Below are 16,918 nucleotides of genomic sequence, written 5' to 3' on the forward strand. Positions count from 1 at the left end.
GCCTATCTGGATAGGATTGTGCCCTAAGACTATTGTTATAATATTGTATTTTTGAGTTAAGTTGTACTAGAATCATTGTAATTATGTATTTTAAATTGTAGAGTTATTCTTTTATGTACAGCACTTTGTAACAAAGCGTTTTATAAATTATTATTATTATCATCAGAATGAGTCCCTTCATACACCATTCAAATACTGTCATATAATGAGCATATAATGAGTTTTAATCAGGTCCTGGATTGTCTTTGGTTGATTGTTTAAAAATTGTTTTTAGATATACGTTGTCTGTATGTGTGCTGTCTGTTTATATGTTTTTTCTGTAAGTGGTTTTGCACTTTGTATAATGTATTTTTAATCATTTTTAATCTTTGTGAACTGCCCAGAGAGCTTCAGCTACGGGGCAGTATTGAAATATAATAAATGAATGAAATGAATATGATTTGCTATCATGGGTTTAACAGGGATGGCCAACTTCTGCACTCTCAAAGGCCAATCATAGTCCTCAGATAGTTGCCTATGGTCCACAGTTGCATTTTGCCACACAAAGGTATACCAAAATGTAGAGATGGCCTTAAAGAGAAAAATATTTCTATTTCTCAAAGCTTGAAAATGCTTTTCTTTCTTTTTTCTTTTACAAATGAAACAGTGCTCAAATATGTTACCATATTTTGATTAAAACTGGGTAAGACCACAGTTGCGGGAGGGAGGAAGATTGTCTCAAAGAAGGATCTTTGGTTCACAGGCCACTAGTGGCTATCACTAGTTTCTACACACAATTTAAAGTACCCCAAAATGTGATCATTCAAGAATGATTCAGTTTTGAAAAGGTGCATTAACTCTGCTTCATTCAATTTCCCTACAGTAAATTTAAAAAATCAAAAATTTGAAAGGAAATAAATAATAAAAATATTCACAGTCAGAAAAACTACTTAAAATTTAACCTTGACTTGTTAGCAGCTCTTGTGGCACTGTTGTCTGACAATAAGCTGCACAGAGATACAGCACTCAAAACTCCCACTTGACACCCAAGATGATGTGGTAGATTCTTAGTTTAAGCGGGCTCTCAAAATGAACCAGGTTTCTACCCCTTTACCTTCTGCACTGAAGCTGGCACTGGTGGAGCACTGCCTTCTCTATGCCAATAGACTTTTATAAACCGATTATTTAACACTGCTTCTGTGCTCGATATAGCTTTCTTTGCCTCCTCGTGGGTAGCAAACTGGATGAGAGCACCTTCTGGATCTCCCTGGTAGGCAACCTATGATTTTCAAGGACAGCCAAGTATAAGCATCGCGATTCCTGCGAGGGGGTGATCAGCTACACCGCACAAATAAGAGAATATGGGCTTGCTAACACTATTCAGTAGTTTCAATGTACATGGCACAACTAGTGAAAGCAAGTTGCGCTGTAAAATCCAACCCAACCACTGTGTTAGACATTCAGAAATAATGTTGGCCCTGCCCCAAAAGCTTTTACGTGCTACCATTTCAGCATACTCTGACTTCAAGGAGTTGGAGTGGGACTAGCAAGAGGGAGTAGAGATAGAAGTTCTAATAATCTACTTGGAACACCACTTCCAAGCATTCAACTATTCTCAAAGAAGTCCACTATTACTTTGAAATTAGGAATGAAGGCTCATACTTATTTTCATTTTCTTCTGATAGTGTCATAGGCATAACTATCACTTTGGCACTATCCAGTGAAAACCCCTAAAAAAGAGGGCACAATGTGTTAGGCACAATAATACCACCCCCACCCCCCAAGGAATGAAGGCTCCTATTTACCTACCATATTTTTATTATATATTGGTGGAAGAGAAGACAGAACATTAGTTTCCTGAACTGGATAAAAACACGTTACTACTCGTCTGAACACATCCTTCTATAACATTTTTCAATGTGTGTAAATCTGCCTGTCTGACTTCTCCCCCTGAATAGCTTCACCATCAGAGGTGGGGAAAACATAAAGGGAAGAGAAGGCAACAGGCTGGGTTTGAGTAGCCTCCTGATACTTCACCTGGGAGAAAGCCCTGCAAATGCTCCTTCCTGTTAGTTCTAATAACGGAATTCCAATAATGCAATAGTGGTGAGAGATATTACCTACCTGCAAATTTACTAAATTTCCAAATTTGCTGAAGTGCTCATTTAGCTTGCTGATATTGTTAAGCTCTGGAGGAACTTTCCTCAATTCGAGTTTGGTATTTTCATTTCCAAATTGCACCTTCTTCTGGAAAGCTGGACTGTTTGTTCTATTAAAGTTTTGCCTGAAATACAACAATGACCTGAGGATTGTCTTGAGCTGCTAGTAATATGTTACTTCGCAAAGGGACAGTTAAGATCTGGAATTCAGCGACAAGGGTTTTTTTTAGTGCTTGGATTATATAGTTTATATTTACCACTTTGACACCTCTGTAGAAAGCGTATAGAAATTTGAGTAATAAAATAAGAAAACTAAAGCCAAATTTCAGTTAAAAAAAAATTAAGCAGAGCTGGGAAAAAAGAAACATACACTCACATCGAAGAACTACCTAACTAGATGAACACCAAGCTTAAGATCATCATCAACCAACTAGCCAGCATGTGCCATCCGAACTAACATTTCCCCACTAGTTGTCAGAGGCACATACGGGCAGTCTCTGTGCACACCAATGAATTATTTCCCTCTGGCCTGTGAAGGATTCCCTCTCAGCAGCTGCCTCTACATAACCCTCAGACTGCTTTTTAAAATTCACCTGTACTTAAAATGCAGTTCGGAGATTTGACATAGTTTTCTTTTCGAAGAAAAAAACACCCCCCCCCCCTTTAAACAGCTCTTTCATCAAGTCACCAGATATAGGTAAGTATAAACATCAGTTTAGAACCTCTGGGTGGGAGACTCAATTTGGGATGAAGTCTGTAATTTCCAGAAGTGTCATCAATTGCTGCATATGTACCCATTTAGATCACAACTTTTGTTTACTAATTTTTTGTCTATTAATTTTTTAAAAACTGTATGAGTTTCCTCAGGTTGTAGGTCTGTACATACATAGCCCTTCCTACCATAAGTTGTAGGTATCCTTAATTCATGTCTCCACGATTTACACTTTAAATGTTACAGCAGCTTGGTTCCTCATGGGCCAATCAGAGTTTGCATATTCTAATTTACTGTGAGTTCATACCATGCTGAACCACACCTAATAATGTGTAACTGACCCACAGTTCCTAAGATGAAAATCACTAACATTATTTCAAGAATTGAAAATTCCCTCCCTCATCTAGAAATAAATCAATAGTGATTGGGCAACAACTGAAAGACCTATACCACTCAAGCTGTATCCATAACATAACTCAAATATCTGTTAGTAAAGGAGTATGGACAAATGTTGACTATCACAGTGCCCACCACACACAGGCAGTTGAAGATATTGTGCATCAAACAGCCTGAGATAAATAAAACAACCTCTCCATTGTGAATATCAGTGCGGGGGCAGGGCACTGCAAACCCAAAGCAGACATTTTAATTGGAAGATCTTGAAGGAGTTGGAGACTTTAAGCATAGAAAAAGGAAAAGTGAAATGTGTTATGCAGTTCAAGCATTATTACATGTTTAATAGATCTAGCAGCTACTCACTTATCAAACCAATTCTTCTTTGTTGGAACTCCATCACCTGCACCAATCGTTCTTTTTCGGGACTCAGAATCTACCACTATTCTCATGCTATTTTTATTAGGAGGTTTTTCTGTGTGGGAGAAAAGAGTACACTGATTAATTTTTAAAGGATGTTTGTGCATTTTATAGTAGGAATTTCTCTCCTTATTACCATCAGCTGACTTACTGCATTTTTGGAACATACTAAGTGCTGTACTTCTTCAAACCCAAGGTCCCTTTGGTTCAGCAGTGGTCTCCAACAGATACCAAAACCAGATGCTTCAAAAGGAAGTGCAAGAAACCCCACAGGGCAACTACAGAATACATTGCCCAGAAAGCAAAATTTCTTTTCAACTCTAGATACTTAGCAGATGGCTTATGACTTGAAATCTGAAAGAGATTCCTTTGATATTTTCCAATATTTTTGAAAAAGAAAATAGATGGGGGGGGGGATGTCATAGAGGCACAGTGCAGATGTAACACGGGTAAGAGATCAGGTGTGCTTTACAGGCTCTCCCACTCTCCCTCACTCTCCTGCACATAAATTTCCCCTTCCCTTTTTCAGACCCAATCATGTCATACAATTCTTTGGAACCCTAAGTTTAGGCATGTTCTGTTGCTCCCTGAACTGGTATAAGCAAGTTTCTACTAAGTGCCTCATGGGTAAACAACCCTAACCCCATCACTCCGAAGAACAAGCAGTCAGAACCTCTAGAGCTCCGCTAGCCTCGCATACGCCCCAGAGAACTACAACAATACAGGCGTGGCAAAATATGGAGTGCTTCAGAAAGCAAGGGGAAAATTAAAATAGGAACAGTATTTCAGTAATGTGCAGGGCACTTCCCCTGCACTTTAACCACAACTCTTCAAATCAATGTAAAGCAAAAGCAGATTGAAAATAAGGTTAGGAGATCAGGATCATCACCGGTCTCAAGCATGTAACATGACCATTTTACAAGATCCTACACAGTATCCTGAAGTATCTATGTGTTTAAGGAGTTCCTGTTCTCATAGCAGGAAACATCAATATATATTAAAATGTTAGTGGGAAAAGTACAACCGAGGGAATGTTCATAAAAAGGCAGACTGATGGGTTACTGCAGTACAGGCCATGTGAATATAATACAAGCATATATGGATAGGCAAGGCAAGCAACAAGGTTTATTTATTTATTGTATTTCTTAATCACCCATCTGGCCAGTCACCCAGCCACTCTCGGTGATGTACAGCAATACAATTTTAAAACAAAATTCTACTTTAAAACAACATATTTCTAAAAATATCCTAACCCACCCCAAATGCCTGCCTGAACAACCATGTTTTTAATGTGTGGCGGAAGCTCATTAAAGAGGGGGCATGGTAGAGTTCCCTAGGGAGGGAGTTCCACAGAGAGGAGGCCACCACAAAGGAGGCACTCTCCCTCGTCCTCACCAGTCTAGCTGTCCTGGCTGATGGGACAGAGAGAAGGCCATCTGAGGCTGATCTTGTTAAGTGGCCTGTCTGGTGTTGCTGGAGGCGCTCCTTAAGACAGGCTGGGCCGGAACCATATAGGGTTTTAAAGGTCAAAACCAACACCTTGAATTTGGCCTGGAAAACAACTGGTAACCAGTGCAACTCCTTCACCACCAGAGTGATCTGATGACACCGGCAGCTGCCTATAATCAGGTGAGCCGCCGCATTCTGTACAAGCTTAATCTTCCAAACCGTCTTCAAGGGTAACCCCACGTAGAGCGCATTACAATAGTCTAGACGAGAGGAGACCAGGGCATGTACTACCGATGGGAGCAGATGGTCGGAAAGGAAGGGGCACAGCCGTCATATCAGATGGAATTGGTACAGCGCTGTCTGGCTCACAGCTGACACCTGAGCCTCCATGGACAGCTGAGAGTCTAAAATGACCCCCAGGCTGTGGACCTAGTCTTTCAAGGGTAACCGTACCCCATTCAACACCAGGTCAACATTCTCCAACCTCCTCTTGTCTCCCACCAAAAGTACCTCAGTCTTGTCAGGGTTCAGCTTCAGCTTATTCCTCCCCATCCAGCCACTCACTGTCTCCAGACATTTGGACAGGAATTCTATGGCCAACCTTACTGAAGATTTAAACGAGAGGTAGAGCTGTGTGTCATCCATATATTGATGACACTGCACCCCAAACCTCCTGATGATAGCCCCCAGTGGCTTCACATAGATGTTAAATAGCATTGGGGAGAGGATGGAACCCTGTGGCACCCCACAAGTGAGTGGCCATGGGTCTGAAACCTCCTCTCCCAGTGCTACCCTCTGGTACGTGCCGGAGAGGAAGGACCAGAACCACCGTAATACGGTGTCTCCAATGCCCAACCCCTCCAGACGGTCCAGGAGGATACTGTGGTCAATGGTATCAAAAGCTACTGAGGGGTCAAGGAGAACAAGGAAGGCGCATTCGCCCCTATCCAAGCCCTCCTCATATCATCCACCAAGGCGACCAAGGCCGTTTCTGTCCCATGCCCGGGCCTGAAGCCCAATTGAAATGGGTCTAGATAATCGGCTTCTTCCAAGTGTGCCTTCAACTGCATCGCCACCACCCGCTCAATCACCTTGCCCCAAAATGGCAGGTTTGAGACTGGGCAAAAGTTGTTCAGAACTTGGGGATCCAAGGAGGGCTTTTTAAAAAGCGGTCTTATCACTGCCTCCTCGAGAGCTGATGGCATCACTCCCTCCTCAAGGGAGGCGTTCACCACCACCCTGAGCCCCTCACCCAGCCTCTCTCTGCAGCTCACAATGAGCCAAGATGGGCAGGGATCAAGTAAGCAGGTCAGCCTTACAGATCAAAGCACCTTGTCCACTTCATCAGAAGGAAGAAGCTGGAACCGATCCCACCTAACTGGTTTGCCACAGGCTGCCTCTCGCTCACTAACTGTATCCACAGCACACGGAATAACACTCCTGATCCGATCAATTTTATCCACAAAGTGCCTTGCCAAGGCCTCAAGGGGGCCTTAGAATGCTCCAGCGGTTCCAGAGCAACTAGACCACCCAGGCTTCGGACCACCTGGAACAGCCTCCTGGGACAGCACTCTGCAGACGCGATAGAGGCAGCATAATATTCCTTTTCTGCTGCCTTCGCTGTCACGTGATAGGCTGAAGATACAGCTCTAGCCCTTGTCTGATCGTCTTTGGAGCAAGACTTCCGCCACCAGCGCTCTAGCCATCTCACCTCCTGTTTCAGAGCTCGTAACTGCAGATTAAACCATTGTGCAGTTCGAGCCCTGTTCAGGGGGAGAGGGCGTTTCAGAGCCACACGATCTAATGCCCCAGTGATTGTGGCATTCCAGCTACCCACCAGGGTCTCAACTGAGTGGCTGTTTGCGTATTCCAGAGAATCCCCAAGCACATTCAGGAATCCATTTGGATCCATAAGACGTCTGGGGGCGTCATAATGGGGTGGACCATTTTAATGGGTCCTCCACCCCTGTGGAGGGGCTGTGGAACTGAGAAGTCCAACGTCACCAGATAGTGATCTGACCATGACAAGGGGTGTGTGTGGATATATGCCCGACTTCCAGATCACTTCCCACTTCTCCAGAAACAAACACAAGGCCTAGCGTATGACTGGCTACATGGGTGGGCCCAGTTGGAATAGGGTGCAGCTCCCAGGAAGCCATGGTCTCCATGAAGTCCCAAGGTGCCCCCATGAGGACGGCCTCTGAATGTACACTGAAGTCCCCCAACACCAAAAAGTTAGGGGACTGCACACACACATCAGAGACCACCTCAAGCACCTCGGCCAGGGAGTCAGTTGTGCAGCAGGGTGGATAGTACATGAGCAGAATCCCCCAACTGCCCTTTGGGCCCAACCACCAGTACATGCACTCAGCAACCTTGGTCTCCCAGAGAGGGGGTCTGGTGAAGACCAAGGACTCCTGGTAGATAACAGCCACCCCACTCCCTGATCTCCAGCCCTTGGCTGCTGTGCGTACGAAAATCTGGCAGAACACATGGCCGCAAGAGTTGACGCAGCGGCCTCAGCCAGCCAGTTCTCCGTAATATATGCCAGGTCTGCACCCTCATCCCGGATCATGTCATGGATGACAGATGTTTTCTGGGTAACAGACCTGGCACTGCAGAGCAGCAGATGAAGGCCAGAAGATGGAGTCACGCTTCCCCCAGCCATCCTTTAGCTCTGGACAGGCCCGGAACAGGGAACAGATATTACACATCTCTCCCTTGTTCCCCTTACCTGGCATGGCCTGCCCCTAGTGCTCCACAAGTGCCTGCCACCCAGCCTCTCTATAGTCTGGCCCCCAACACTCCCCCACACTGCTTCCGTCAGGTGGACACATGCCCCCTCGCTCCCGCCTATCAGGGAGGCTACCCACCCCTAAAAACACAACAGAATCCCCCCAAAATCCACCCCCACCAACAGTTAAACAAAAATCAAAAGAATACATTCCCTCACAAATACTGCCAGGCAGGGTCCAACCCCTCCACACATATCACCTTAGGTAAGCAGCCAGATTCCCAGAATGATTCTGGACTGATTCTGTTAGCAAAGATCTATTCAGAGCTAAGACACCTCAGCAAAATGGGAAAATAATTTAGGACAGATTCTGTAGGCATCATAGTGACACGGACGAGCGGTCATGTTTGCCTAAGTACTGATTTTTCCTGATTTTCCCAGAAGCACAAGCTGTTTCACTGTAGTGATCAGAAGCCCAGGTCTCCTTTTCAAGCATTATTAAGTGAGAACTGTCTCATCTCCCCCAATGCACCATTTACTCTTTTCTTTTGGTTCATATTTTAAATCAGACAGTGAGCCTGTAGGCTTGGACGTATCTACTTTCAACAAAGCTAAAACATCTACTCCCTTATGTTTTGTCATTCACTGATGGAGACAATGCATGTGTAGCGAGAAACTGAAGGAAAGTCTTAAATAATTACAAGGTGAATTCATGGTAGTGCATGAGCATAAAGACCCTTTTATCCTTTTGAGAAGGGAAGTGGAATAGCAGTCAAAGAAATAGTGGGACAAGCCTAGAGTCAGCTTCACTGCAGTCAAAAACAAAAAGGGTGATTTATTATTTTCTCCGCTCCTAAGGAAGGCATCTTTAACATTTCATGATAAGTACTTTCTTACATCAAATAAAAGGTGTGGCATACCCAAAAGGCACATTCCTTCACAACGTATATTTACTGAGTTTTTAAAATCTGTTCTTAGCACCAAAGGAGCCTTCAAGATAACTTACAAATACATATTTATTGGGTTGTATCCTTCTGGTGTTCCTTCACTGACTGAAGGCTCTTAGATCCATATGTGCAGCTACTGAAAAAGGTCCTGTACTGCTACTGGGTTGGATCCAGACTAAGTTAGCCATGTTTTAATCCCACTGAAATCAATGGGACATGTTGATTTCAAAGGCACTAAAGTGTGACTTAGTCTCGATCCGATGCAATATGTTTTACTGTACGTATGGTCACAATCTAATTAGACAGCAGAGCTTGGCAAACATCTAGTGACCAGTTTACCAAGATGGCAGTAAATAAGTTTAGAGTTGGATCCAATGGTACTCGTCCTCCAATGGAATGGCATCAGTCAGCAGAATGGAATTGTTCTCCTTCTGCAGCCCACACAATCTTCTTCAGATGCAATGAGTCAAGGGCCGTAAGCCAGGGGTGGGTGTGGTTGAAGGCCCCCTTGTTCTCCACACAGACACAGACACACTTAACTCCTCCCAACTCAGCATGAAAGGATGGAGAGGATCAAACCTCCCCTCCCAGCACAGTGAGATGCCATTGTGCATCTTCCCCACTCTCACAACTGATTACCATTTTTACTGTTGCCAATTTGCTGGGAGGCAGGAACACAATTTAAATGGGAAGCATGGCATGCAGAGATGATTCTCCCCCTGCACTCTCCTACCCATTTAAATCATGCCCCTCAAGCCAGACAAACAGGCAGTTATGGGGGAACAGGATTGTGATGGGGAGAATGGCACACACAGGGAGAGCCATCCCAGCATGTCATCCTCCCCATCACAATCCCACTTCTCCCGGGAGTGCAATTTAATGGGGAGGGCAGAGCACAGCTGAATGGCAAGCCTTTGAAGGAGAGGTAATGGGGGGCTTGGGTAATGCTGGGGGGCTGCACTCGAGGCCTCCGAGGGCCGCATCTGGCTGCCCAGCTAGAGAAACCCTTCTTTTGAGACCGATGCCTGTAGAGGTGCATTGGGGGGCAACCCAAGAAAGGGGCTTTTTAGTGGCCACTCCCAGGCTATGGAACTCCCTCCCAAGGGAGGCTAGGTTCACTCCCTCTCTGCTGTCCTTCCACCAGCAGATAAAGACCGCTTTATTCAAGAAGGCTTTTGGCCTGTAAGTGGGTCTGTTGAGTTGGGTGCTGTTTTTATTTTTTATTCTGTAATTGGGATGCTTTTATTGTATTTTAATGTATTTTATTGTTTTAATCAATTTTAATTATGCCTGTAAGCTTCCTCAAGTGCCATTTTTTTGGTCGAATGGTGTGGTACAAATCAAATTAAATAAATAAATTTAAGGAAATCAGAGTCTCAAAACCACAAATCAAGGAATCTTTTAGTATACCTCTTGGTGGCATGTCCATATCACCCGATGTGAGTCCTATCAAATTTGGTCTTTGGGCATGCACTCTGTGTCTATACATGGGTCTCGAAGTGCTGGTTATACTTGGTGCTTCGGGATTATAGCCATCTGTGTCATACGTTTCTGGTAAAATAGAAATTATTATCTAGTTACATTAAAATGTACAAAGGGTTAAAAAATTCCAAGTTCAAGCTAAATAGTCATATGCTAAGAGTCACATCCCCTTCATGGATCACTGCCTTGTTGTGGCGAAGGGGCTTGCATAACTCAGTGAAGCCATAAGCTATGCCGTGCAGGGCCACCCAAGACGGACAGGTCATGGCGGAGAGTTCTGACAAAATGTGGTCCACTGGAGAAGGAAATGGCAACCCACTCAGTATTCTTGGCAAGAAAACCCCATGGAACGTATCACAAGGTTAAAAGAGATGACGCCGGAAGATGAGCCCCTCAGGTCGGAAGGTGTCCAATATACTACTGGGGAAGAGCAGAGGGTATTTCCAAGTAGCGCCAGAAAGAGTGAAGCGGCTGGGCCAAAGACGAAAGGACACTCAGCTGTGGATGTGTCTGGTGGTGAAAAGAAAGTCCGATGCTGTAAAGAACAATATTGTTTAGGAACCTGGAATGTCAGATCAATGAATCAAGGTAAGCTGGAGGTGGTCAAACATGAGATGGCAAGACTGAACATCGACATCTTGGGAATCAGTGAACTAAAATGGACAGGTATGGGCGAATTTAATTCAGGTGACCATCATATCTACTACTGTGGGCAAGAATCCCTTAGAAGAAATGGAGTAGCACTCATAGTCAACAAAAGGGTGGGAAAAGCAGTACTGGGGTATAATCTCAAAAACGATAGAATGATCTCAGTACGAATCCAAGGCAAACCATTCAACATCACAGTAATTCAAGTCTATGCCCCAACCACTGATGCCGAAGAAGCTGAGGTTGATCGGTTCTATGAAGACCTACAACACCTTCTAGAACTAATACCAAAAAAAGATGTCCTCTTCATCATAGGCGATTGGAATGCTAAAGTAGGAAGTCAAGAAATCACCGGGATAACAGGCAAGCATGGCCTTGGTGTACAAAATGAAGAAGGACAAAAGCTAATAGAGTTTTGCCAAGAGAACATGCTGATCATAGCAAACACTCATTTCCAACAGCACAAGAGGCGACTCTACACATGGACATCACCAGATGGTCAATATCGAAATCAGACTGATTATGTCCTTTGCAGCCAAAGATGGAGAAGCTCTATACAGTCAGTCAAAACAAGACCTGGAGCTGACTGTGGCTCAGATCATGAGCTTCTTCTTGCAAAATTTCGGCTTAAATTGAAGAACGTAGGGAAAACCACTAAACCATTCAGGTATGACCTAAATCATATCCCTTATGAATATACAGTGGAGGTGAGGAATAGATTTAAGGGATTAGACCTGATAGACAGAGTGCCTGAGGAACTATGGACGGAGGTCCGTAATATTGTTCAGGAGGCAGCAACTCAATCCATCCTAAAGAAAAAGAAATGCAAGAAAGCAAAGTGGCTGTCTGAGGAGGCTTTACAAGTAGCTGAGGAAAGAAGGGAAGTGAAAAGCAAGGGAGAAAGGGGAAGATATATCCAACTGAATACAGATTTCCAGAGAATAGCAAGGAGAGACAAGAAGGCCTTCTTAAATGAACAATGCAAAGAAATCAAGGAAAACAACAGAATGGGAAAGACTAGAGATCTCTTCAAGAAAATCGGAGATCTCAAGGGAACCTTTTGTGCAAAGACGGGCATGATAAAGGACAAAGAAGGCAGGGACATAACAGAAGCAGATGAGATTAAGAAGAGGTGGAAAGAATACACAGAAGAACTATACAGGAAAGATCTGAATGTCCCTGATAGCCATGATAGTGCGCTCACTGAACTTGAGCCGGACATCCTAGAGAGTGAAGTCAAGTGGGCCTTAGGAAGCATTAGTAACAACAAAGCTAGCGGAGATGACAGCATTCCAGCTGAGCTATTTAAAATCCTAAAAGATGATGCTGTTAAAGTGCTGCACTCAATATGCCAACAAATTTGGAACACTCAACAGTGGCCGCAAGACTGGAAAAGGTCAGTTTACATTCTAATTCCAAAGAAGGGCAACGCCAAAGAGTGTTCAAACTACCGCACAATTGCGCTCATTTCACATGCCAGCAAGGTGATGCTCAAAATCCGACAAGCTAGGCTTCAGCAGTATGCGAACCGAGAACTACTGGAAGTACAAGCGGGGTTTCGAAGAGGCAGAGGAACTAGAGATCAAATCGCCAACGTTCGCTGGATCATGGAGAAAGCAAGAGAATTCCAGAAAAACGTCTATTTCTGCTGCATTGACTACGCTAAAGCCTTTGATTGTGTGGATCACAACAAACTGTGGCAAATTCTTAAAGTGATGGGAATACCAGACCACCTTACCCGTCTCCTGAGAAACCTGTACGAGGGTCAAGAAGCAACAGTAAGAACCAGACATGGAACAACTGATTGGTTCAAAATTGGGAAAGGAGTACGACAAGGCTGCAAAACTGGGAAAGGAGTACAACAAGGCTGCTTATTTAACTTATATGCAGAGTACATCATGAGAAATGCCAGGTTGGATGAATCACAGGTCGGAATTAAGACTGCCGGGAGAATTATCAACAACCTCCGATATGCAGATGATACCATCCTAATGGCAGAAAGTGAAGAGGATCTAAAGAGCCTCTTGTTGAGGGTGAAAGTGGAGAGTGCAAAAGCTGGTTTGAAACTCAACATTAAAAAAACGAAGATCATGGCATCTGGCCCCATCACTTCCTGGCATATAGAAGGGGAAGAAATGGAAGCTGTGACAGATTTTATTTTCTTGGGCTCCAAGATCACCGCAGACGGTGACTGTAGCCATGAAATTAAAAGACGCTTGCTCCTTGGGAGGAAAGCGATGGCACACCTAGACAGTATAGTAAGAAGCAGAGACATCACCTTGCCGACAAAGGTCCGTCTAATCAAAGCTATGGTTTTCCCAGTAGTAATGTATGGCTGTGAGAGCTGGACTGTAAGGAAGGCTGGGTGCCGAAGAATTGATGCTTTCGAACTGTGGTGCTGGAGAAGACTCTTATGAGTCCCCTGGACTGCAAGGAGGTCAAATCAGTCAATCCTAAAGGAAATCAACCATGAGTGCTCATTGGAAGGACAGATCCTGAAGCTGAAGCTCAAATATTTTGGCCACCTAATGCGAAGAGAAAACTCTCTGGAAAAGACCCTGATGCTGGGAAAGACTAAAGGCAAAAGGAGAAGGGGACAGCAGAGGATGAGATGGCTAGATAGCATCACCGATGTAATGAATATGAACTTGAGCACGCTCCGGGAGAGAGCGCAGGACAGGAACCTGGCATGCTATGGTCCATGGGGTCATGAAGAGTCGGACATGACTGAACAACAACAACAAGAGTCACAATTGAAGCAACTGTGCAACGCTCTCTCCATAGCTAAGACAACTTGTACAAGACAGATCAAAACATGGTTCTCCTATGGAAAATTTCAACAGAGGTCTGTTCACACAACACTGCATTTTGTCCTACAATATTCTAAACATCCACAGAACCTAAGTAAATACAACAAGGAAATACTTCTTTATCATGAATTAAAAAATGCAGTACTGAACCTGTAAATAGAGAAGGTGGAGCAGGGGGTGGCTGGTGATGAATACCCGTTGTTACAACTGTAGGAACAGAACTGGTTGCAGAATTTGGAGGAGCATCCATACCAGAGGGCTGCAAAGGTGGAAGCGGAGGTGGTGGTCCTGTCAAAACCAGAAATAACAAAGTACCAAAAGTGAAGAAAAAACAATCACACACAGCACAAAATGTAATCCTGTTGAATCTTAACCATGGGTGTGTTCTGGATCTTCAGAAGTCAACAGCAACACAGTGAAGCCTAATGGTAGAATCCTTCACTTCCTGCTTCAAACTGATTAGAGTTTAAGGCAACCCTCAGTATGCAGATATATGTTTTAGCCAACATTTATTAAGTATGTAGTCACTAGGAAAGAATCTAGTCATACCATGTTGGTTCACCACAGAACAACATTATCATATCCTTCTGTAGTGGTGTGAAGTGAGGAATAGCAGGGGAGAGGCAGGAACAGAAGCTCCTATTAATGATTTACACGTTGCTGCCTGAATTACAATCAAAATTCAGCTGCCAACATTTTAAGGGAAGCAGGCAATAGGGACCATGTAACACTTATCCTAAAAGATATACATAAGTTGTCAGTTTATTTCAAAGTACAATTCAATATGCTAGTCTTGACCTATGAAGCTTACATGGTCTGGATCCTGTATACCTAGATGTGCTTGCTCTTGTCTGATCTCGGAAGCTAAGGAGGGTCAGCCCTGGTTACTACTTGGATGGGAGATCGCCTGGGAATCAGGCTTCCTGCACTGAGCAGGGGGTTGGACTCGATGGTCTGGTAGGCCCCTTCCAACCCTACTAATCTATGATTCTATGACCTCCTTCTATATATTCCCCTCCCATGTAGTGAGAACTTTTCAGGCTGTTTTGAAAGGGTCCCCATTTTCTGAGGTGGGCCAGGTTGAAATGCAATCTAGAGCCTTCTCAGTGATGGAAACCCAGCTGCAGAACTCCCTGTCTGGGGACATTTGCTTCCTCCCCATTTTCATGTAGAAAGCAGGTGAAAAACATTTTTCCCAGCAACGTTTAATCTGAATAGCATTTTAATCTCACCTCAACTATTGTTGTGTTTTAGTTGTCTCTTGTGCATTTATGTAGGTAGATTTTTTTAAAGCATTTTGTTTTATGATTGTTTACTATATTGTTAATTGTGGTTTTTATTGATTTGATACTGTGTTGCACACCATTCAGAGATTTACTGTGGAACACTATACAAATATAATATGTACACAAACATTAGCTTCCCATGCTGCTGTTACTTGCCTGGAGGAATTTTTAAGTGTTCTGAATTTCCACTGAATTAAACAAAATTCAAGCATGATTAATACACTCTTCTTTACATTCACAGTGAATAGTTTGTAGCCAACCCACAGACTAAGAAATTAGCCCCACAATATATTACATAGCTCCAGTATAAAAACACACACACCCTAGGACATTATCTACATATTAAAAAGTGATTTTTTAATTCAAAAAGGAACAACCTACCTGTAACAGGTGGAAGGCTGGGTGGTAAAGGGCCTGGAGGTGGAACAGGAGGTCTAAGGTTTACCGGAGGAGGAGTAAGAATAGGTGGCGGGGGAGGAAGTCCTGGAGGCGGTGGTCCTTCAACAACTGGGGGCTGTGCTGGAAAAGGCAGTATACCTGGAAGGTTCACATCTTCTACAACTACAGGGTCACTTCCATGATCAAAAGGACACATATCTCCTCTCATACAGAAACCCTTTTCTGAAAAGTTGAAAAAAAGCATTACCAGGAAGGACTGCAATATTTTGAATATAAATTAACAACTTCCCATGCAGTTTATTTATGAATTTATTGAACATGAAATTGCAGTTTGATAAACCTTTCCATTGTAAAAGAAAAAGGCGAGCCATGTTAACTTTGCTGTACTTTTTCTATTCAGGTTTAACACCATAAAATAAAATACAAAATACTGAAGGTATGAAATCATTTAAGTAGAGTTTTTAAGACCTTTGAAATATGTAAGGGTTATTTTCATCAATACCTGCCAGGCCAATACAAGAACTCTGATTTTGTTAGGGGGAAGCAGAAATGGTGGGTTTACTGCAAACACAAAAACAACACATGCTGTCATAGTTACATATCTGGGTTTAACTTTCTAGGCTTACCATCATAGTCTCTGCAACGTTTCTTGGGCAGTGGTGGTCTCCCATAGGAATTATGGTCCAACTGTTCTTCATGAAATTCTGACCAACTTTCAGTAGTATTATTTCCATGGTGAGCAGGAGCAATAACTGTTATAGTGCTACTTAGCGTAGGGACAGGGTAGTGGCCAGATGAAATGTTTGTAACAGAAGAAACAGGAGTATAGTTGTTTTCTAATGGCTCAGTTCTGTCCAAGTCATATTTTGGCTTCCCCAGGTCCCTTTCTGCAAGAAAATGTTTGAAAAGGGTACAAGGTAATATAAGCAAGTTCTCCAAAATTATGCAGGCTGACCCATTTTTCTAAAATTAAAAGAACTCCAAATCCAAGTTGGTATAACTATCAACAATCATACAGGACAACTAATGGCAATGTTAAATTACACTTACAAAACATGATTGGTTAAGCATCTTAACTCCTGAAACACATACATGAAAGTACTTTACAGGAGAGGGCAGCATAAAGAACCTCTAGCTTTCATTAATTTGAAGGCCAAACCCAGGAACTTGTCGTGCTGTTATTTCTTTGGATTACACCCAGGGAGAGATCAGTAGAGGGTCTCAGGTGCGTGCAAGTCGTTCCGCAGTCACCTCACCACAGGTAGAAGCATTATTATAGTAATTTTTATTAAAATATATATGGCTGCCCATCAACATATATTCTATGTGCAGCTTACCAAGCAAACTGTAAAAGATCCAAAATTAAAAATACAATATACAGCAATTTAAAATTAAGTTAAATTAAACTTGGCATACAACTTTCCTTCAGGTAACCTGGTCCCAAGGTGTTAAAGACTTTACAAGTTAAAACCAGAGCTTTAATATTGTGTCTGGATACAG

At 43.2% G+C, this 16,918-nt stretch overlaps 1 protein-coding gene across 7 annotated transcripts in view; it reads right to left on the reverse strand.

The window, feature by feature from the left end:
* RBM26 (RNA binding motif protein 26) overlaps positions 1 to 16,918 on the reverse strand; it is an 82,455-nt gene that overhangs the window by 47,575 nt on the left and 17,962 nt on the right. For 4 of the 7 annotated variants that reach the window (XM_084844724.1, XM_084844720.1, XM_084844723.1 and 1 more), the window contains exons 6-12: positions 16,045 to 16,305; positions 15,401 to 15,640; positions 13,884 to 14,021; positions 10,204 to 10,344; positions 3,610 to 3,718; positions 2,104 to 2,281; positions 1,094 to 1,258 (exon numbers count right to left, since the gene is read on the reverse strand). In XM_084844724.1, coding sequence (XP_084700850.1) covers positions 1,094 to 1,258; positions 2,104 to 2,281; positions 3,610 to 3,718; positions 10,204 to 10,344; positions 13,884 to 14,021; positions 15,401 to 15,640; positions 16,045 to 16,305 — 1,232 coding nt within the window. The remainder of the gene's footprint in view (positions 1 to 1,093; positions 1,259 to 2,103; positions 2,282 to 3,609; positions 3,719 to 10,203; positions 10,345 to 13,883; positions 14,022 to 15,400; positions 15,641 to 16,044; positions 16,306 to 16,918) is intronic. The other 3 variants (XM_084844725.1, XM_084844721.1, XM_084844719.1) reach the window with 1 other exon arrangement.

The sequence above is a fragment of the Heloderma suspectum genome, chromosome 3 (genome assembly GCF_057233095.1).
Source record: "Heloderma suspectum isolate Gila_16-S chromosome 3, 16-S_ref, whole genome shotgun sequence".
In the NCBI taxonomy this organism is placed as follows: domain Eukaryota; kingdom Metazoa; phylum Chordata; class Lepidosauria; order Squamata; family Helodermatidae; genus Heloderma; species Heloderma suspectum.